Raw genomic sequence first — 21,811 nt, forward strand, 5'->3', positions numbered from 1 at the left:
TTTTGAGAGAAATACGGAAAACTACGGAACCCTACACTGAGCGTGGCCCGACACGCTCTTGGCCGGTTTTTTCCATCTATAATGCAAGTGTGACAAGGAGGAAACATGTCAAACATGTTTCGCCGTAGATCAGCTAAAAGTTGCCGTCAATAGAAATTGCAAACAATGTAAACAAACTGAATGGTTGAAATATCCACACTCTTTTATTGTTTTTCCCCTCACCTGCTCGGAAACACGTGTTTTGTCCTTTAATACCAGCGGGTAAAAACGCATTTTATCCACTAGTGGGTACAAGGTCAACAAGGTTCTTTGACTTCTTTGCTACAAGACTAGAAGTCTAGGGCCTAAAAAAGCAAAAAGATGAGCTAATTATATGAAAACATGTTACCATATCAAATGCAAGCCAAAATAATCTTTATCGTCCTATATATACTGTTAGAAATCGACTAACTTGGTAAATACAGGTTTATAGGTGGTATTTTTAGTTCATGCTTGTAGTCTCTCAAGAAATGTTATAGGTGTCGGTCAACTCCTTATTGTAAACTTGATGTAAACAATTAATATAAGGAAAATTGTTACGAATATCAATATGAACGCTACGTTTATTTTAGGTGAGTTTTGTTTTATAAAAACAAGTTTGTCTTTCAATTTGAGAATTGTGACACCATCGCGTAAAAGTACGCAAATAATTGGGTAAAAGTACGCATGTGGGGTAATTGTTCGCATAAGGAAAATTTCGATAGAATCGGATATTTCGTAATAAAATAAAATAAAAGAAAAACTCTGTCTATCTTGTTAATGCTGTGTCATTAAAAGTTACTACATTTCTTTATTATAATAATATAAATTAAATGCAATATATAATAGCCTTGAATGAATCTTTTTCCATACCTGTAATTTGTACACGCTTATCTCCAACAAATCTAATGAAGAAATTTTCTTCTGTCAATTGTTTCCAATAGATATTACTTACTCCACCATACGTGGTCAAGACCCCTTTCTCTTAGATCGGTAGTTAGCTGTGTGATTTAAAATCCCATAATAGTAAAATAGTAGTTACCCCATGGTGAAATGGACACACTGAAAACGGCAAGGAACATTACTTGACACTCGGTAAAAAAACCCAAATAATCCATTTTGTTACAGTTTTCTGCCTTTTGGCACATAAAAGTCTGCAGCATAGTCTACCTTCACAAGCCAAGGCACTAACTAATGAAGGAAATGAACAAAGTACAAAAATAAATCAAAATATCACTGACCGCTCTGCCTTTGAGCACCATTTTCAGGGTTATAATTACCAAGGACCCGATCATAAATATGATGAAGATATAACAAAATATCACCAGTTCTTTGGACAGAAATTAAATACAACTCAACTAAATCCATGGATGAAAACAACAACAATAAGTACAACAGCTAAATCTCAAACAACGACAGAGTATGTTGCTTTATCTTACGATTATCCTTTAAGCGGAGGCGCGCCTGTATCTTCATTTACGTTTGATTATGAAGATTCGCCTAAAGATGAGTTTGCAAGTGCTTTACCCCTTGGAACGGTGGCACCAAACGAGGAAACAGGAGATCGATGGATAGAACCTAATGATAATGAAACAGATTTGATACCAACGTAAGTATAGTCCACGTTACAATTGTTCTATTCTGGGACACCTTTTATACATTTTTTGGTGCATATTTTATAATCGTACTTTAATCACACCAACTGGTAAGACTTTCTTGGCTATTCAAAAAGGTTCTGAAGCTGCATTTTATCTACAAGTATGCAAATTGATTTCATGAAATTTTAACTTCTATTCCTAATATTGTATTCGGTCACCGTGATATTTACTCATGAAATAAAACTATGGAAACGGATTAAATCGCGTATAATGAATTTACAATTCATACCGACGATTCGATTTTTACGTCGGAATGAATTGTAAATTCATTATACGTGATTTAATCCGTTTCCATAGTTTTATTTCTTTCCTAAATTGACTTTTATCTAAATCAAGATTTTGAATCGTAAAATGTTTTATAAAATAATAAATTTATGGTTTTGTTGATGTTGTACAGTTAATTTGGTGTTTGACTCTTGTGCGTGTTTAACACGGTGGCAAAATTAGTTTAACAATATCTTTGCCCCGATCATATTGTTTAACAATGACCAGCAACAACAACAATGGACCTATTAGCGTGGAGGAATGGAGAGAAAAGACGGGCCCTTTAAAGGCTGCTATAGATAGATCATTGCCCCCTTGTAGAACTATTCCTGATCCTTATAAGTGATGTCCGTCAGGATTCAATAAAAGCCTTCTCGTCAATATGTAATTTTGATCCCTTGTCACACAATGTACTATTTCAGTCCTGACCCCAGCTGGACCCCAGAGCCACCCAGGGTCAAAGTTAACGAACCCCTGTCGTGGCAAGTGAGCGTGTTCAGTAAAGAGCACCAGCCTTTCCTGAGGATATGCGGAGCATCCATGATCAGCAGGACTGTCATGATTTCAGGTGCCTCTTGCTTAGAATAGTCCAGGGTGTAACTTTTATAACCGACAATATTTAAGGAGGTAGTTTTAAAGATGATGCGGAACCAAAACTCAAATCTCCCAAATTTTCGTAAGCACACAGGGGAAAATCGCTCGAAGACGCTGATCAACTCGCCCTGCGTTGTCGCTGTTGTGCACATCGAACACACACACATGCGAACGCCTTAGATTGTTTTTGAACTACAATGAAAACGGTAAAGTGTGATGTGAAGTTGAATAAAGTATGGTGTTTGATTTTTTTTTGTATAGGCAGCCCATCATATCCACAAATTATTCCCTGTTATAAAAACTACACCCAGTATATTTAAAGTGATTTAATAAAAATAAAATCAAACTGTTTCCATCTTCAACTTATAGCTCTTATCGGATCTTATGCCAGTGCTCATCTGGTCGTTCAGAATTAATAATAATAATTAAATGATATTTAATGGTCTTATGCCGCTTATGTAAAATCCTTCTGTTAACCGTACGATTTCCCTCACGGGACAGGCCTAGCCTAGTGTGGGGGTCAGTATAAAATGTAACCTTGTGTACCTTAAATTTGGAAATAAACCATTTTTTTTTATTTTTTTTTTATTTGATGATGAGTTATTATATGCTGTGCCCTTGCAGGGTCCATATGAGACATTATACTACATTCAATACCTGTACTGTAATGTAACCATGGTTTGCAATAAAGAATCATTTATCGACGTGGATAAAGCATCCCTCACGTTCTCGCAAGTATATCAATGTGAAAGTGACAGGGTGTCTAATTAAGGTTAATACTTAATGAGTGATGAAATTGGAAGCATGATAGGCCAGCTGAACTCTTTTTTGCCAAGTTGTAACTGTTGGCGTTGTAGTATTAGCTATCGCCGTTAGTTCCAGATTGCCAATTCGCCAAAAATATTCCATTTCATTTATAACACCATTTACAATTACAGCTGCCCACTGCTTCTGGAAGGAGTGCGTGGGACTGCTGCCAGCTTCTCAGTTTGCTGTCGGCGCTGGTGAAGTGCTGACGTACCGGGAAGATGACTACAGCAGCTACCGGCAGCAGAATGACGTATACACCTACGTTTGATATTTGAGACCTATGGGCCGATTGCGGGCTACGGTCTATATGTCTGCCTCTGTTTCGCACTTATAAATTCGTATGGTTAGAGGGATAGCAGGCAAAATAAGATTTCAAGAGCCCTGGCCCGTAGGAGGCGAATTAGACAGAGACACTTTATGTTTCCAGTCACTTAAAATGTATTTGGATTCGCTTTAATTGAAATGAAACTAGCAGTAAGCGAATTACTATATACTTTACCCTCTTCTGTTAGAATTTCAGGTGCCGTAGCCGAATGGCATTTCTGCGATGCGAAACGAAAACGAAACGCTGCGAAAGGTAGTCTGGCTCTGTCACTGGGTATGGTCACCCAAGAGCGATAGAGATAGATATCTACGAGCGTTTCGTTTCGTGAGCGTTTGTGCCATTCGGAATGATTATTGCACTTCAGTTTCAGGTATAAGGACTGTATTGTTCACAGGTACGCTCTATAAAAGTCCCTCCAACATTCAACGGCGCCGCTAACAACTACCAAAACGACATCGCCATAATACAACTAGTAGGATCATTCTACGACAGCCAAGGAATGAGACCTGTGTGTGTCAGTTTTGATGAGGATCTGGAGAAAGAGCAGCAGAAACCTGGAAATATTGCCACGGTAAGCGTTTTTGCTAAAATTTACAAATAATGCAGAAGTTCTACCAAATTCTTGCATTGCATCTTAACGGTGATGTTGAAAGTCGAGAACAGGAGAGAAAGAGGATTATGATGACAATGATGAAAGAAGGATGGCGAAACAGATGAAAGTGCAAAATTTTATATTCTACACAGACTAATTAATTTACCTATTGTCGTCCCTCCCTAGACCCTGGGCGTCGGTCCGCTGTATAAAGAGAAATTTACAGAGCTTCAGACCCTCAAAGTCCCGTACGTCTCTTCGGAAGATTGTAAAAGGTCCCTGGATAACAATACTCTGCAGGATTTCACGGAAGATAAGATATGCGCCGGGTTCAAACTCGGGACGGGTCCAGTTTTAGGTAAGAACCATCTTGTAATGCTAAATTTGCAATGAGGCGGAGATGAAAGTAGACTTTAATAATTCCTAGGGTCACATTTTGTACTGTCATTGTTATAGGAAATATGTTTCTGGTCCTTGAGTGTTCACAATTTGCATGGTTGCAATTGAATAAATCACGTAACGAGACCTTTTTTATGTTTTCGTGGACTTCCACTTACAAAAATTGACTATTGAGTAGTGACGAGACGCTAGATGTGGGGGGGGGGGACTAAGTACTCCTTTGCTTGATCTGTGAAGGCAACCTATCTTCTTAAATTTGAAAAGGAAGCCAAACCGACCAGCAGAAATCTTTGCACTGATTGGTTTAAGATGCCAAAAAACCGGCCAAGAGCGTGTCGGGCCACGCTCAGTATAGGGTTCCATAGTTTTTCGTATTTTTCTCAAAAACTACTGCACCTTTCAAGTTCAAAACAATTTTCCTAGAAAGTCTTTATAAAGTTCTACTTTTGTGATTTTTTTCATATTTTTTAAACTTATGGTTCAAAAGTTAGAGGGGGGAGGGGACACATTTTTTTTTACTTTAGGAGCGATTATTTCCGAAAATATGAGCATTATAAAACCCATGTTCATTTTTAAATACCTATCCAACAAATATCACACGTTAGGGTTCAAATGATAAAAAAATCACTCCCCACTTTACGTGTAGGGGGGGGGGGTACCCTAATAAAACATTTTTTCCCACTTTTTATTTTTGCACTTTATCAACGTGATTGATTAACATATTGGTACCTAAGAGTTGACTACGGAACCCTAAAAATCCCATCAATCAAAAACCGGTAGTAATAAGTAATAGAAATACATGAACTTATATAATAATTAATAAATAAGTAACATATCCTATATTGTATGCCCTAGCAGGGTATCATGTACCTACTAAGACCTATGTATAAGACCTTTATTGTACTGATGAACATGATAACAATGGATTAAATGAATATGAATATGAATAATATTACCCATATTTTCCAGGTGACGTCTGTATTCGGGACCCAGGAGCCGGTCTAGCTTTCTTCCTAGGCGATGACCAAGACATCGCTAAAGGTATCGCCATCCCTTTCGTACGCGGCGTGGCGTCTCGCTCGCACCCGTACGATGCTAACCAGCTCACTCTATACACGAGTGTGGGTAAATACAGGGGGTTTTTAGAGGAGAATATACAGGATGTTACGGAGGAGTGTGGGAAGTATTATAGGCAGTTGGGCGCGTTCTTGACAAGGAATCGGAGGAATTTTGTTTGTGATTGTTATTGCTAATAAAATGACTCATGTACAAAAAGTTGCGTTTTATTTATTTTAGGAAAATTATATGTATATTGCGCACGCTTCTATTCTAGGTAAAGCTCCAAAATAACAAAATCAAATGACACATTTTAATTACTACATATGCTAAATAGTAGTTTTAGTTTCAGTCGAATTCAAAATTCAGATTTCAGATTTCAGATCTTTATTGGTAAAAAACTATACATTTTTACAAGTCATATTAAAACAGCAACATGCATTTAAGACTAAACTTAAATTATGCGATTAGTATAATATATTATTACAATTGCGCGATAATCATAAATTTAGTTAGGTAAGTATACATTTCAAATTAATGATTGTTCAAAATTACGTTAAATTAATTTTTTATTATTTGTGTCGAAAATATACAATTTACATCTTATTATTTAATTTATCATTTAGGTTATCAAAATTGTTAGTATAGTACTGCGTACACTTACCCTCTATACCGGGTAAGAGTTACTCCAAAACTCCAAAATAAAATTTTCCATCACTCTTGCTTGAGTTAAAGAAAAAGCTTTTCCCGAAGTCGTTCTGAAATTTCAAGAGCTCGGGCGGGCGGGGAGTAATAATATACAAATTATACTTTTGCAATCGCTATATTTAACTTATGCCCCACGTAGCACAATATTATTATTCACTGGTCGTATTATTTTTACAATTGCAGTCACATTCAATGTTGACAGTATTAGTCTTGTAGTACTGCGCACACTTATCCTCTATACCGGGTAAGTGATGCTCCAAAAACCTTCGGTGCGAAGAAATGCGTGTAAAAGCGGCATACCTGTAAAGAAGTTAATTTTTTAATTCGTTTTTGTTACATTTTTAGTGCTTATTTTTTTAGTAAGTAAAACAAGGGAACTTAGTATAATGTTTTAAATATATTAAAGAACCGGTACACACAGTATGGTTAATAGAGCAAGGTACCAGCAGACGTATCGCAGAAAGAAATGAAATATTTTATTAGTAACATAATGTTTAGGCCACAAAGAAAGTATCAAATATTATCATAGATTATATTTTTTATACAATGTGGGGGGCAGATTAAAGAAATCGCCGTAATCATAAAAATTGTTCTCCTGGAAATATTCCTTCAATTTTTGTTTAAATAGTGCAACGGAAGCTGCATTTCTTACCGTATCAGGTAAACGGTTGTAGACGGAGGACCCTGCTTAGTATACAGACCGCTCTGACTTGGCGAGTTTGTGCTGATTTGACACTAGTCTCCTCGAGTTCATGTTGCTACGCAAGTTGTAGTTGGAATTTATTCCCTTGCGCTTGAACACATCCAGATGTAGGTGAGTAAACACCGCCACCTGGTATAAGTATAAACAAGGCAAGGGCAAGATCTGAAATTCCCGAAATAGCAACCGAACGGAGCAACGAGCATACAGTTGTCGTTGTGTGCGTGCGTGATGACACGACCCATGATGCATGTGTGGGTTCAAAAACTTACAACAGGCGTTTTCAATACAAATCGCTCGGCATGTCCGATCTCCTTTCTTCCTATATCTGTGGGTATATTCATCAACTACCTGTATGTAGAGCAAGAGCTGTAGGTCCCATAAGGTCCAGTAGGTCCCGGGAAGGGTGTGGACGCTACTCCACGCAGGTACGGTATCGCGTTCCACTCGGTACCGCTGTAGAACACCAGGCCGCTGCCGTGGTCTCCTCGACAGATCAGGGACTCTGGCTTGTTGCCCGGACCTGGGAACAAATATAATTTTTAGAAGTTTCTATTGGATCGGCAACGCGCACGTGACCGCTTTCTATGACGCGGACCGGATGCCTGTTTGCCACCGACGTGGTGTAATTTTTTTTTTGTTCAAAGATATTTTTTATTTCTCAATAAGAATAACAATAATTCACTTACATGAGAAACATGCATTTATATAATATAAGCTTATATATATAGTCTTAACTAGTGAGAGCGTTGGTAGTAGCAATTTTATTTAAACTTAACTAGCGGGTGCATTAATAGAATTTCTTAATTATGAACTTAGGAGGTAGATATGAAAACGTAGCGTAGCAACTCGTTTACAATGTTGTCGCGACGCGAGCGCAAAATTTAACACTTGTATTAGGTATTTGTTTAGTCTTAAGTACGTCTGTCTCACTCACAGTGACAGATTGTGACTGTGATTGTCACTGTGTCACCAAGCCACTTAGAAAAAGCTCTATAAATTGCAAATGACATTAGAAACTAAACTAAGTAAGTGCCACGTAGGCACTAGGCACAGGCAGGGTACTATTACTAGTACTATCTGTTAGATTTTTCTAGCCCTACGTTGCGATCGATACATCTAGAGGCCATAGAATAAATGCTGCGGTAGCAATTCTCTAGAACACAAATCCTGACCTGGCTTAAATCCAGTGCATATCTTATCCGCCGTGAGCTGCTCTCTGAACAAGTCAGAATATTGCTTGCACCGGTCTTCGGGCACGTAGGGGACCTCTAATGCAGTGAAGAGTGGGGACGGGAGACCGTAGCCAGCTAGCTGGAGGGTGCCCATATTCTGAAAAAAATATTTTACTTTATGTATTTGAGCTGTGATCACTCAAACAGTACCTAAATCTAACCGTCTTTCTAATTACACAAGCTTAATATAACGCCCACCCCCGGTTAATATAACGCCCGACTTTCAAACCGGAGCATTTTTCGGAACATACGTATGTACTATCAGCTGCAAAAGTGCATGGCGAATTTATCAATAAATTCATTCATAATTTCTCCATACACTTTTGCAGCTGATAGTACCAACAAGTTACTATTTTATCACTTACCCTACCAAAGTTCCCTTCAGTCAGATGCTTTTCTTCCATCACCTTATCGAAGTTAATGCATATAGGCATTACACCACGCATTGGCTCCTCAAGTATCAGCACGGCAATGTCATTGGCGTAAAGTCCTTCGCTGTCCTTATAAGATAGGGGGAGGTGGATTGTACGGACCTGAAAATGAGTTTTGTAGGAAAAAATATTTCTTTTTTTATACTACATCGGTGGCAAACAAGCATACGGTCCGACTGGTGGAAAGCGGTCACCGTAACATATGGACGCCTGCAACTCAAGGAGTGTCACTTGCGCGTTGCCAACCCATTAGAGACTTGTACACTCTCTTTTGCTGTGTTAAGTACACAGGTGGCTGTGGTTTTTGTTAAGCTTTTCATTTAGGGTTTTATTAAGTAATTTATCGAAATGCTTACATTTATCTAATGTGTAAATTGTGACAAATAAATCTGGGTTATAAATTTGCATTTAACCTCAAGACAGATAAATTTACCTTTTTTTATTCACAATTCAATTAATTATTTATATTGATGCGAACAATTACCCCACATGCGTACTCTTACCCAATAGTTGAGTAATACTAATACCTACCAATACCCGCACGGCGGGGCATGAGTACGCAGTGTACGCACTGTAAAACTACTTTTTTTTTACTTTAAACATGTGAGTGTGCGCGGAAAATCGTCCCACTTTGTCGATTGCTATATTGCTATAAAGCCGCTTTGTCAGTTTATTCATATAAAGATTCAAGTAAATCTCGCCTTAATGGTAACCGACAAAGTGGGACGTTTTTGCCCTTTAGTCCAATACCTATGATTTTATTATTAAAGGCATAGGGGGTAAGTAAAGTAACTAATTCCATAGATAAATAAAAAAGTCTCTTTTCTCTGCTAATTCCAAAGAGGATCGAGTATCATAGAGAGTTACTGTCGAAGTAAAATGTGTAATCACAGTATCTCAGTGCATAGACTGCCATCTCTCGTCTCGACACAGGCTTAAAACTTTTGAACCTCAGTTTTGACAATTTGGCCCATATTGTTAGCTTGATATGTGTTAAAATGTCAAATATTAATATTAGCGCCATCTAGCTGAGCGTCCTCAAAGGTGTAACGCCATCTAGGCCACCGTACTTAACCGTACATTTTTCTGAATGGTACTGAGGTACGTTTTTTCTTAGACTTTATCTGTCTGTCTAGAATCTAGATGGAGTTATTATGTCTTTGGTAATTCTTATAAACCTTCTTACGTAATACTTGGTCGGTAAAGTAATCTTACTTTAGCCGTCTGCACGGTGTTCCAGTCAGTGCCAACGCCGATGCCTCCATAGGTTCTCGCCACCACCAAGTTGGAGGCCGACTTCTGCTCTCCTTTGGCCCAGAAGCATCGAGCAGCTGAACATAAATAATATTTAAGTATAGTCCATTTCAAATACGAAGGCCCGATGGCACTTGAGACGGTCAATTAGCGTTAACAATAGGATTAGTGATAACAAAAGATACCTGATTGCACCGACAAAAAGATTGCACCGACGCGTGCCAATTTGAAGTGGGCCTAATTAGATAACAAAAGGCAAACATTATGAGCCCTATTGTTAAGTTTCGAGTGCCATCGGGCCTTCGTATTTGAAATGGACTATACTTATGTCGAAGAACGGCAAAATGTGGTTTAAGATTGGATACAACGGTGAACGACGCTTTAACATTAATTTTAACTTGAATGATACTTTTCGTCCATTGATGATGAAGATGGTGACTCATAGAAAATAGTTATTTGTTTTACAAGGGGGCAAAGTAGTTGTTTAACCGCACGTGCCAATATTGATACCCGAGCAAGCGAAAGATTCCAAAATTGAACCGCGAGCGTAGCGAGTGGTTCAAAAAGTGGAATCTTGAGCGTTGCGAGGGTATCAAGGCACGAAGGTTAAACAAACTTTGCCACCGAGTGAAACACAAAATTTTTCACCACACCAACACGAACAAAATACTGACTATAAAACATCAAAATAAATGAAATCCATATTTATTCAATATTTATGATTCAAAATCATCATTTATAGGTAAAATCTAGCAGCCAGATTAAGACATCGAGTTAAAATTCGTATGAAATTACTTTGCCCCCTCGTGGATAAAATGCAATTTTGCTATCTGTTTTCGAATAGCAAAGAAAGCCTTTACCAGTTGGTGTGGTGAAAAGTATTGTATACAATAGTGATATAATTAAGCTTTTCACTCTCGTAGTGGTAGATGGTACTCGACTGAAAAGCTTTGAATTATATCACGATTGTAATACTATTTAATCACGTTATATTTGACAAATAGAGCAAACAAGGGTTTTACAACTTCGTACAACTGGCTGGTATTCGACTGAAAAAGTAGAGAGGACGCTACTGTCTAAGGCACGCCACAGACAGTCTTTAAAAAATATACTTAAAAAAGATTTGTATGCAACCTGTCAGTTCAAACTGACAGAATTTTCAGATTGAACTGACAGGTTGCATACAAATATTTTTTAAGATTATGATTTTTTTCTACTCTCGAACTGTTATTCGTCATTTACAGGGTCGTGCATAGATCTTTAAAACCCTACATAAAAGTCTATTCCCCAAAGCCAGCGTCCGCCGGCATTCCGCGCATGCGCGCCGTATCCAAAAAACTGAAAACGCATTGTTTGGCTCTGTAACCATGGCAACGCATTGTTATAACGATACTGCTGGCACTGGCAGGTGAGCTGATAGTGCAAACCTTTGCGTCAAAATACAGGAAACAGTGTGAATTTCACGAAAGTTTTTCAAGAAAACTATTAAAAACTAAGTGCATGGTCGTATTAGAAAAACTATTATATATGCAACGGTGTTTAACTGAGTCAAAAAGTACTCGTGGCGTTCTAGATGCGTGCGGCGGTGATCTTGGACACGGCGCGGATAGTCCGACGGTTCCTCTCTCTCCGGCCCTAACCACCGGCAGCTTGGACCCTGCCCCGCTGCTGGCGGCACCCTAGGTTAGGTTTTTTATAATGTGTTTATATGTTTTTAGGGTTCTGTACCAAAAAGGTACAACAGGAAACCTTATGGTGCGACTCTGTCCGTCTGTCACATTGTTAAATATCTCGAGAACTACTTATGCTATCGATATGAAATTTGGAATAGTTATAAACATTGTGAACCTCTACAAGTTGAAAGTATTTTTTTTAATTAATTAATATAAATGATTGAAAATGGCCAAAATGAAAGGGGGGCAAACTGAAAATTTCAAGTAACTAGGTCAAGTGGGGTATCGTTAGAAAGAGCTCAAATTGTACATATCAAAACTATTTTTTATAATTTTTTGGTTGTGGAAAAAAAATGTTTTTTGAAGGAAAATGTAAAAAAAAATACCGTTCCCCCCCCCCCTTATCTCCCAAGTTTACCAGCATAAATTTATGAAATTTTCACCAAACATGGCTATTATAATGAATATTACAGGAAAAATAAAATCGTACACGTATCTTGAAAACATTTTTTTTTATTTATAAAAAACCTTTCAGATTTACATTTTCAATTTCAACACCCTTGCGGGTGTTTATTGTACCTGTATTTTTTAACAAAATAACAATGAAATTAAGTACCTGCTTTCAAATAGAGGCAAAATGGTTAAAATCGGTTCACGCAATAAACTATTATTCCATAAAAATCATCCTCCATACTAGCTCGCGCGCATTAGTTTACTCAATTTGCCGATAGATGTCGCTGTACGTTGAACGCTCATTTCCTACATCGCGTTTTTCCTGATATAATGAGGTCGGTTCAGGAGCGTCCTTGCGACATGTCGTAAGTCGTAAACTATTGAAGTCGAATAGTCTTGATTTTATTTGGACGTTGTCTAACAATAAAATTGTATATTAAAATATTACTTGTTATGTGGGAAATTGAGTCTTGAGGGATTTAGTCAAATCTGTAGAGTTCTATGAATAACATTTTGATGATTCAACTATTGAAAGTTTGTACGGAACCCTCGGTGAGCGAGTCCGACTCGCACTTGACCGGTTTTTTTTATATTGTTTCGTATGTGTTTTTGTATTTTACTTTTATATTCATATTATAAACAGCCTAACTTAAGAGGAAAGATGAATAAAGGGAATAATAATAATAATAAACTTGCCTGATATGACAGCTGTCGGTGTGACAAGCGACCCTCCACAGGAATGCTGAGGCTGTCCATTAGAGTACTCATATACTTCAACCGCCCATTTTAAGTTTTGAGCGCCGTCGGCTTCGTAGTCCACATCCATGAATGCTTTGACATCTTGAGATTGAGCAAATGCGAGTCCTGTAGTAAAAAAATCAATAAAATATGTTTTTTTTTAATATAGGTATACTACGTCGGTGGCAAACAAGCAATACGGCCCGCCTGATGTAAAGCGGTCACCGTAACCTATGAACGCCTGCAACTCAAACAGTGTCACATGCGCGTTCCCACCCCATTAGAAACTTGTACATTCCCTTTTGCTGTGTTAACTACACAGCAAAAAGGAGTGTACAAGCTCCAAGGAGGGTTCGGGTTGCCGACGACTCAAAGGACAATAGACGGAATAAGTCAGTTCCGTAAGTCCTCCCGTCATCAGCACACCGCACCCTCGTTGAGCTCTGGCAGCCTTACTCACCGGCAGGAACACAACATACTTATATGTGGATAATGGATATGTGGCTAATCATCACAAAAGGGACCTTATGCAGTGCAATAGGGACGTTTTTATGCGAAAATATTGAAGTTGAAGAGTTTTTTCACATTATCCGATCCGATGTCGGATGTAGGACCGATATCCAATACACAGGCGCCATCTTGGATTTTTTCCATCGAAATCCTTCCGACATCCGATATCGGATCGGATAACGTGAAAACGAACCTGCGATCATTTACCTATGGAATGCAATGTCAGATTTATATCTTAGCTACCCGATTCGACATTTTTGTTTTAATAAATAGGACTTTTGAAGTTTTGATACTAGTTATGATATTGATATCCGATCTATATCGTATCGAGAGAAATATTGAGATATATTTTTGATGCACATATATTCGAATCGGGCCTTGCAATAGTCAAAACTAAAGTATGGACTTGCCCAATGACCCATTTATATCTAATTATACTTAAATCTCTTTCATTTTATTTTTAGAATTAGGCCCAAGTATTATTCATACTCAACATTAAGTACATTAACAATTTACTACCAAAGAGCTGCGACTTCCTCGCACAACGTATCAGCATTGCGATACAGCGAGGAAATGTCGCCAGTACCCTTACAATGCCTCAAGGTCCTATTTTAGACATTAGCTAGCTTTTAAAGTTTAGTCTTATTTTCTTATATAATTATGTTCACGTAAATCGGTAGAGTTATTCGACTTTGTCTTGTACCTCAAGACAGCAAAATAAAAAAAAAATTGAAAGACATAAGAAGCAACTTATCCCGTAAATAAATTGCTTTATGTTTTGTGTTGAAACTTAAGCTCTATAGATTCTAGAATATCACCTAAGGTACTAACCTGTTAGCACAAAAACTAGTTTTCGTATCATTTTCCTTGTTTACAAATAAACCTAATAACTGCGATCCGTGCTTCCCCAGCCGGTCTTACCGACTCACTGACGACTTGGATAAGTACAAATAATAAACCAGCTTTTAAAAAAAAAGTTCAAGCTAGTACTTAAAACCTTGACGTTTTGTTATAAACTAGATTTTTTTATACAGAGTGGGGCCGAAGGCGAAGAATTAAACTCTAGGCTATTCTTCTTATACTGATCAACATTTGTTCGGCGACTTTTAAAAATAGCTTGTATTTTGATTTTTATCACCCTTGAAAGTTTTTTCTAAGAGGTAATGTATTGCGAATTCTGTTAAGTCTAAAGTGTGACAGACAACGTCAATGACAACAATAATGGCGTACATTGAAGCTAATATTTATTTGGTATGAAAAATTAAAAATTTAAAGACTTCATAATTTTTAAAACTCACTGAACAAATATGTTGATCAGTATAAGGAGAATAGCCTACAGTTCAATTCTTCGCCTTTGTTACAGGCCCCACTCTGTAGACTGATCGGCGATTGACCCTAGTTACCAGCACCACCACACACTCGTCAGGCCTCGTAGCCGAATGGCATTTCTACGACGCGAAACGAAAACGAAACACCGCGAATTGTAGTCTGGCTCTGTCGTGCCAAGAGCGACAGAGACGAGCTACGAGCGTTTCGTTTCGTGAGCGTTAATTTGTGCCATTCGGCGACGCACCCAAGCCGTTCCTATCGCACTAATTATAAGTGCGATAGGGACGGGCCCGATGTTTTATCGTTTGTTGCACGACCATGCTATCGGTACAGGGTTTAAAATAACCAGATGCACAAACGATTTCGATAATATCGTTTTCCCCCCACTAGCTTGGAAACACGTGTTTTGTCCTTTAATACCAGCGGGTAAAAACGCACTAGTGGGTAAAGTAATTTGACCTTGAATAAAGTCAAATTAACTGCTTTAAAATTGATAAAAGCAGGTGAATCTTGTAATAAAGATGATTTACCACCTGTGAAACTACTGGAAGCAGGGATAAACGCAGTTTTAGCGTTGTAGTTTCCTCGCTATAGTAAGGGGAAAAGTTTTGTGTTACACTCGGGTGCAAATGTATTTTACTTCTCGTGTGTTAAGAAACTCACAAGTTCAGGATTCTATTTTCGAACCACTCGCTTCGCTCGTGGTTCAACTATAGAATCCTTCCACTTGCTCGTTTTTCAATTCCACACTCGGCGTTAAAATACAACTTTGCCCCCTTGTATAACAAATAACTATTGTTGCACGACCATGCTATTCGGTTCAGGGTTTAAAATAACCCAGATGCACAAACGATTTCGATAATATCGTTTTCCCCTCACTAGCTTGGAAACACGTGTTTTGTCCTTTAATACCAGCGGGTAAAAACGCATTTTATCCACTAGTGGGTAAAGTAATTTGACCTTGAATAAAGTCAAATTAACTGCTTTAAAATTGATAAAAGCAGGTGAATCTTGTAATAAAGATGATTTACCACCTGTGGAACTCCTGGAAGCAGTGATAAACGCATCTTTTGCGTTGTAGTTTCCTCGCTGTAGTGAGGGGAAAAGTTTTGTGTTACACTCGGGTGCAAATGTATTTTACTTCTCGTGTGTTAAAAAACTTGCAAGTTCAGGATTCTATTCCTTTCACTTGCTCGTTTCTCAATTCCACACTCCAACAATAGTTATTTGTTATACAAGGGAGAAAAGTTGTATTTTAACGCCGAGTGCGGGATTGAGAAACGAGCGAGTGAAAGGATTCTATAGTTGAACCACGAGCGAAGCGAGTGGTTGGTTCAACTATAGAATCCTAAACTTGCGAGTTTAATTCTTAACACACGAGAAGTAAAATACATTTGCACCCGAGTGTAACACTCTCTCTAACACTCGCTTCGCTCGTGGTTCAACTATAGAATCCTTTCACTTGCTCGTTTCTCAATTCCACACTCGGCGTTAAAATACAACTTTGCCCCCTTGTATAACAAATAACTATTGTTGGAGTGTGGAATTGAGAAACGAGCAAGTGAAAGGATTCTATAGTTGAACCACGAGCGAAGCGAGTGGTTCGAGAATAGGATCCTGAACTTGCGAGTTTTTTAACACACGAGAAGTAAAATACATTTGCACCCGAGTGTAACACAAAACTTTTCCCCTCACTATAGGTAGCGAGGAAACTACAACGCAAAAAATGCGTTTGTCACTGCTTTCAGTAGTTCCACAGGTGGTAAATCATCTTTATTACTAAGATTCATTTACTTTCATCAATTTTTAAGCAGTTAATTTGACTTTATTCAAGGTCAAATTACTTTACCCACTAGTGGATAAAATGCGTTTTTACCAGCTGGTATTAAAGGACAAAACACGTGTTTCCGAGCTAGTGAGGGGAAAATAACTATATCGTAACTAGTCACTGCGTTTCGATCGATGTGTAGCGTCAACGATTCTCATTTCAGCTAGGCCGGTAGGCAGTATCATAGCAAAATGTAACAATTAAAAGGACTCAGACTTGTAATTGTACAGGAAAATACTTCAATAACACATTTCACCAGAGACCCGTTACAATAAAGAAATTCATATAATAGAGGACTAAGAAGGAAAGAGTCGTAAATCAGTAAATTCGAGTTATTTGTAGCGACATCTAGCGTCAAATAGCGTAAATTATCAGTACCACTACTCGATACTAGGTGTCAACAGTGTCGCGTCTGCCAAAAATGTAATATTAAAACAGTTTACAACTTATATTACAAGCAGAAGGGATTGAAAACAGAGTACTGATTAATACTATTGTAATATTAAGCCACCAAAGCCGCCAAATGTTACAAATAGGTAGGTATGTAACAATAGCAACTAAAGAAAAATAATAACGCTCCGCGCACACGGATGCAACAGTTGCACTGCACGGTGACATTTTTTGTCTCTGTCGTGCGTCCAAGGAGTGACGACAGAGACAAAAAATGTCGCCGTGCAACTGTTGCATCCGTGAGCGCTGGCCCTAATATATACATACAATCACGCCTGGATCCCATAAAGGGGTAGGCAGAACACATGAAACTACTAAAGCTTCAGTGCCACTCTTGTCAAATAAGGGGTTGAAAGAAAACAAAACTGTGACATTGCAGTGACAGGTTGCCAGCCTCTCGCCTACGCCACAATTTAACCCAATATCCCATAGTCGCCTTCTACGACACCCACGGGAAGAAAGGGGGTGGTGAAATTCTTAACCCGTCACCACACAGGCAATAATAAACAAACCTAATATATAAACAGTTTATATTATAAAACATGTCTCTTATTTCTATACGTCAAGAATGAGTCATTCATCTTTACGTTTCAGTCATACTTAGGTATGTAAAATTAATATTGTTAGTTTTTATGAAGATGCGTCTTGCACTGTGTCTCTTTTGTAAGTTTTAACTGGTTTCACTTTATTTTATGTAATTTGAATTTTTGGTACGTGCCTAAATAAGTGTGTGTAAGTGTGTGCGTGTTAAGGCTGCTTTCAAAAAAAACGTCAAAAGAATGTAAAATTTATAGTTTTAGTCGGTGAAATACTACACTTTCCGTTATCCGATAGATTTATTTAATTCAAGTTCCAGTTAGAGCATCTTCTTGTCTTGATTTTTATAAGACTGAATTTTTGAAAACTAACTCACTAAATTAATTTTGAATTTTTCTCTAATGCACGTTTAGAAAAACGCACGTATAGAGCTGAATCAGTCGATCTTATTTGTAAAATTTCGACAATTTTGAATATTAAAACGGGTAAATTTATAATTCGTATATCCTGTACCACAATAATTTCAGACTAGATTTTTATTTTAAGTTTTTGAAAAAGAGTAAACTAGCCTAAGGCGAATTCAATTTTTTTCAGAAATTACCTAAAATTAAGTGACAATTTCTTTGAAAATCTACATCACATCGAAGTAAGTTTTGTACTAAATTAATCTGCAACGTTTACTTAAATTGCCTTAGTGATTATAAATTGCTATTATTGATTTTTGCCAATTTTTTGAAAACGAGACTTCACCGGTACAATTATTACCACTTTTGGACATTTTCTCATATTTTGTTAGACCAAGTAGAAAAAGTCCTATAATGTGATATATATTTATAAACTGCTCGCATAGCCCTTTAATTTGATACCACACACGGTAAGATCGAGCGCTCGGTTGCGATTTCACTATTTTTAACACGAAAGCCCTCTTAAGTGTACTATAAATAGATGTATTTTCTTTGTACTTACCTCTTGTATTTATTATTAACTAGCTTTTGCCAGCGGCTTCGCTCGCGTTAGAAAGAGACCAAAAGTAACCTATGTCACTCTCCATCCCTTCAACTATCTCCACTTAAAAAATCATGTCAATTCGTCGCTCCGTTTTGCCGTGAAAGACGGACAAACAAACATACGCACACACTTTCCCATTTATAATATTAAGTATGGATTTATATGGGCTGATGTCCCTATGTGGTGGAAAAATTCACTGGCTATCCAAAGCGAGTTCAAGTCCCATCCAAAGCAGAAGACGGTAATCTTGACCTACATATTTTTTTCAGTTACAATATCATTGAGTGCTGCAGACGAAATCTCTGGGTAAGTGTACCTTATAAAAATATATAACATATATTCTGTCAAACAAGTATGTCAGTAAATAAGAACTAACAAAACTATAGGTATCCTTTTCTCTAGCACCCTAAAGAAAAGGATGCATATAGTTTTCTTTGTTCTTATTTACTGACAGACTTGTTTGACAGAGTAGGTATATATCCATTTCCATAAACCATGCAGCTTTGATATTATTACACCGAATAAGAAGTTCTAATACCAAAGTAAATTTACAAACAATTTACCAAAACACGTTTTAATAATTAAAATCGTAGAGCCAGACTACATTTCTGCGCCGTTACGCGTCGCAATAGTACATTACATCAGAGGCCGGGAAAATGAGGATTTCCGGCCAAGTGGGTATATACGGCCGAGCGAGCGTGCGAGCGAGGCCGGATAGGGATACGAGGCCGGGAATCCGTTTTCACGCCGAGGCATGTATAGTGCTTTTCTCAAACATACAATGAAATAAAAAAAAATGATCTGAAGGACAATATTTTATTTATTAAGTGACAAAATACAAATACACTCAAACGTCAAGTGTGACAAGTATCCAGGTCACACAAAAATTAAAAAAAAAGTGACATGACAGTACTGACAGCTTACTTAAAAAAGTTACTTTGCAGGCCTAGGCCTAAAAAATAATATGAAATCCCTTTACAGTCCTCTCGAGTTGTTGCGCCCAAAAAGCGATACTTCCCAGCCCATTTTAAGGAACGTAAAGACAATATTTCATTGCATGTTTGAGAAAAATTATTTTTCAGTACAGGGTGGCTAGCCGAATGGCACAATCGCTCACGAAACGCTCACGAAACGAAGCGCTAGTAGATATCTATCTCTATCGCGCTTGCGTATTGGCGCGACAGAGCCAGCGGCGTATCGCTTTCGTTTGGCGTCGGAGAAATGCCATTCGGCTACGGGGCCAGAACAGATGGTTGTTTTTTTACGCACTAGTTCGAGAAGTGGTTCATTAAGGAGCTTTGCCCAGAAGCATGCAGGCGGTGGCCGCCATATTGCTACTACGTGATCGCGGCCGAAAATGGCGTTCCGTAAGTTCTGTTACTTTTCAATAGGGAACTTGACTGTACTTAAAATACAATATTTTATATCATGCACGAAATAAAGCATTAGATAAATATAAGAAAAACAGGGATACTTAGAAGTTATTTTTATATCCAATTTCTATTTAATAAGTCAGGTATATATAACGATATGAAGTAACTGAGTTGACCGTGACGTCACTCAATTCGAATTTCGATTTCATATTAGGCTCCGCGCACACGGGCGACAAAACTGTTTTGTCTCCGTCGCTCGGTCTATGGGCTAGTATGAAGGTGCGCACACGAGGCGACGCAACTTTTCATACAAATACGAAAGTCACCGAGCAACTGTTGCCTCCGTGTGCGCGGGGCCTTAGGTAATTCCATATTAGCAAGACGTTAAATTAAAATGCGTTTTGACAGTTCTTAAAGAGAAGTTGATTTGACTAGGAGGCAAAATAGCCATTATCAATATGGTTTTTACACGATGAATTTACATTTAGAGGTCATCGAGATCGTATAACTCATATAACGCCCAATTTTGCTTAGTTTGGGAGACAAACGAGCAGACAGGTCGCTTGATAGAAAGCGATCACTGCCACCCATGGACACCTAAAATACCAGAAACGTTGGATGACTTGGAGGTGCGTACGAGGACTGGCACGGGTTGGTCTGTGATTACTGGCCTTTAAGATGAGTGTACGGTACGCTCATTTCTTGAACTTGAAGGTTTGAAGGTCCGGAAATACGGCAGGCGACCATTATTTCCATAGTTTAGCTGTGGCAGGAAGTTTCTGGAGTAACGCACGGTTACGTTCGTATGAATGAATGAATTAATGAATGAAAGAATGAATGAATGAATGAATGAATGAAAGAATGAATGAATGAATGAATGAATGAAAGTTCATTCACAAGAACATATGGTGCGTTACAGCCGGCGTATCATACTGCCAATTTTATCACTTATCCACGTGGATAAATTATTATAAAATTGGCAGCGTGATACGCCGGCAGTAGATGTTATAAAGTGTTTACTCTTACTTATGCTCTGCCACGGGGCATGTGAAAATTTCCATGTGGAAAGCTGAAGAGTAAGATTCCCCAAATATTCATTAAATTCAATTTTCTGCAGAGGCGCATGCCAATTCCCACCATACCCTGCTATCGGAAGCTACAGCATCGTGGACATCGAGCCCCGCGAGGAGCTAGCCGACTTCTCTCTGCTCTACTCTTGTCCGACTGGATTCAGTGTTAGCGGGGCGCATCCTCGCTGCGTCAGCGGCGTGTGGAGTTCCGACTTCCCTTACTGCAGACAAGGTACTATTTCGTCAGCCCGATAAAAAAATCTTACTCGTATAATCTTACTAGCGACCCGCCCCGGCTTCGCACGGGTACTATACCTACATGTTAACCTTCCTCTAGAATCACTCTATCGTCTCTAACTCTATCTATTAAAAAAAACCGGCCAAGAGCGTGTCGGGCCACGCTCAGTGTAGGGTTCCGTAGTTTTCCGTATTTTTCTCAAAAACTACTGAACCTATCAAGTTCAAAACAATTTTCCTAGAAAGTCTTTATAAAGTTCTACTTTTGTGATTTTTTTCATATTTTTTAACCATATGGTTCAAAAGTTAGAGAGGGGGGGACGCACTTTTTTTTCCTTTAGGAGAGATTATTTCCGAAAATATTAATATTACCAAAAAACGATTAAACCCTTATTCATTTTTAAATACCTATATCCAACAATATATCACACGTTGGGGTTGGAATGAAAAAAAAAAGAATAGAATCCTGAACTTGTGAGCTTTTTAACACACGAGAAGTAAAATACATTTGCACCCGAGTGTAACATAAAACTTTTCCCCTCACTATAGCGAGGAAACTAC

At 38.1% G+C, this 21,811-nt stretch overlaps 2 protein-coding genes across 2 annotated transcripts in view; one reads left to right on the top strand and one right to left on the bottom strand.

The window, feature by feature from the left end:
• Positions 1-507: 507 nt before the first annotated feature.
• The window catches only part of LOC125240143, a 31,825-nt gene continuing 10,521 nt past the window's right edge, over positions 508-21,811 (top strand). Inside the window, exons 1-11 of the mRNA XM_048147990.1 lie at positions 508-611; positions 1,147-1,627; positions 2,363-2,508; positions 3,473-3,594; positions 4,064-4,240; positions 4,448-4,619; positions 5,630-5,908; positions 6,608-6,668; positions 18,840-18,876; positions 19,843-19,937; positions 21,061-21,245. Of these exons, the coding sequence (XP_048003947.1) occupies positions 590-611; positions 1,147-1,627; positions 2,363-2,508; positions 3,473-3,594; positions 4,064-4,240; positions 4,448-4,619; positions 5,630-5,908; positions 6,608-6,668; positions 18,840-18,876; positions 19,843-19,937; positions 21,061-21,245 (1,777 nt within the window). The 5' untranslated portion in view covers positions 508-589. The remainder of the gene's footprint in view (positions 612-1,146; positions 1,628-2,362; positions 2,509-3,472; positions 3,595-4,063; positions 4,241-4,447; positions 4,620-5,629; positions 5,909-6,607; positions 6,669-18,839; positions 18,877-19,842; positions 19,938-21,060; positions 21,246-21,811) is intronic.
• LOC125239757 (modular serine protease-like) lies at positions 6,051-14,376 on the bottom strand. The gene is made up of 7 exons (XM_048147427.1): positions 14,250-14,376; positions 12,867-13,034; positions 10,006-10,121; positions 8,725-8,892; positions 8,300-8,456; positions 7,476-7,647; positions 6,051-6,724 (listed from the first exon to the last, which is right to left on the bottom strand). The coding sequence occupies exons 1-7, from the start codon at positions 14,278-14,280 to the stop codon at positions 6,574-6,576; spliced, it is 963 nt and encodes a 320-aa protein (XP_048003384.1). The 5' UTR covers positions 14,281-14,376; the 3' UTR covers positions 6,051-6,573.

Source organism: Leguminivora glycinivorella, chromosome 26 (assembly GCF_023078275.1).
Source record: "Leguminivora glycinivorella isolate SPB_JAAS2020 chromosome 26, LegGlyc_1.1, whole genome shotgun sequence".
Lineage (NCBI taxonomy): Eukaryota > Metazoa > Arthropoda > Insecta > Lepidoptera > Tortricidae > Leguminivora > Leguminivora glycinivorella.

What these genes read in the sequence shown, in the direction of transcription:
- LOC125239757 (XM_048147427.1), bottom strand. Translation starts at nt 14,280, where the DNA reads ATGATACGAAAACTAGTTTTTGTGCTAACAG. An exon ending in ACCGACAGCTGTCATATCAG is followed by an intron (nt 10,122 to 12,866) that starts GCAAGTTTATTA and finishes ATTTATGTTCAG; the next exon opens with CTGCTCGATGCTTCTGGGCC. An exon ending in ATGCACTGGATTTAAGCCAG is followed by an intron (nt 7,648 to 8,299) that starts GTCAGGATTTGT and finishes ATTTGTTCCCAG; the next exon opens with GTCCGGGCAACAAGCCAGAG.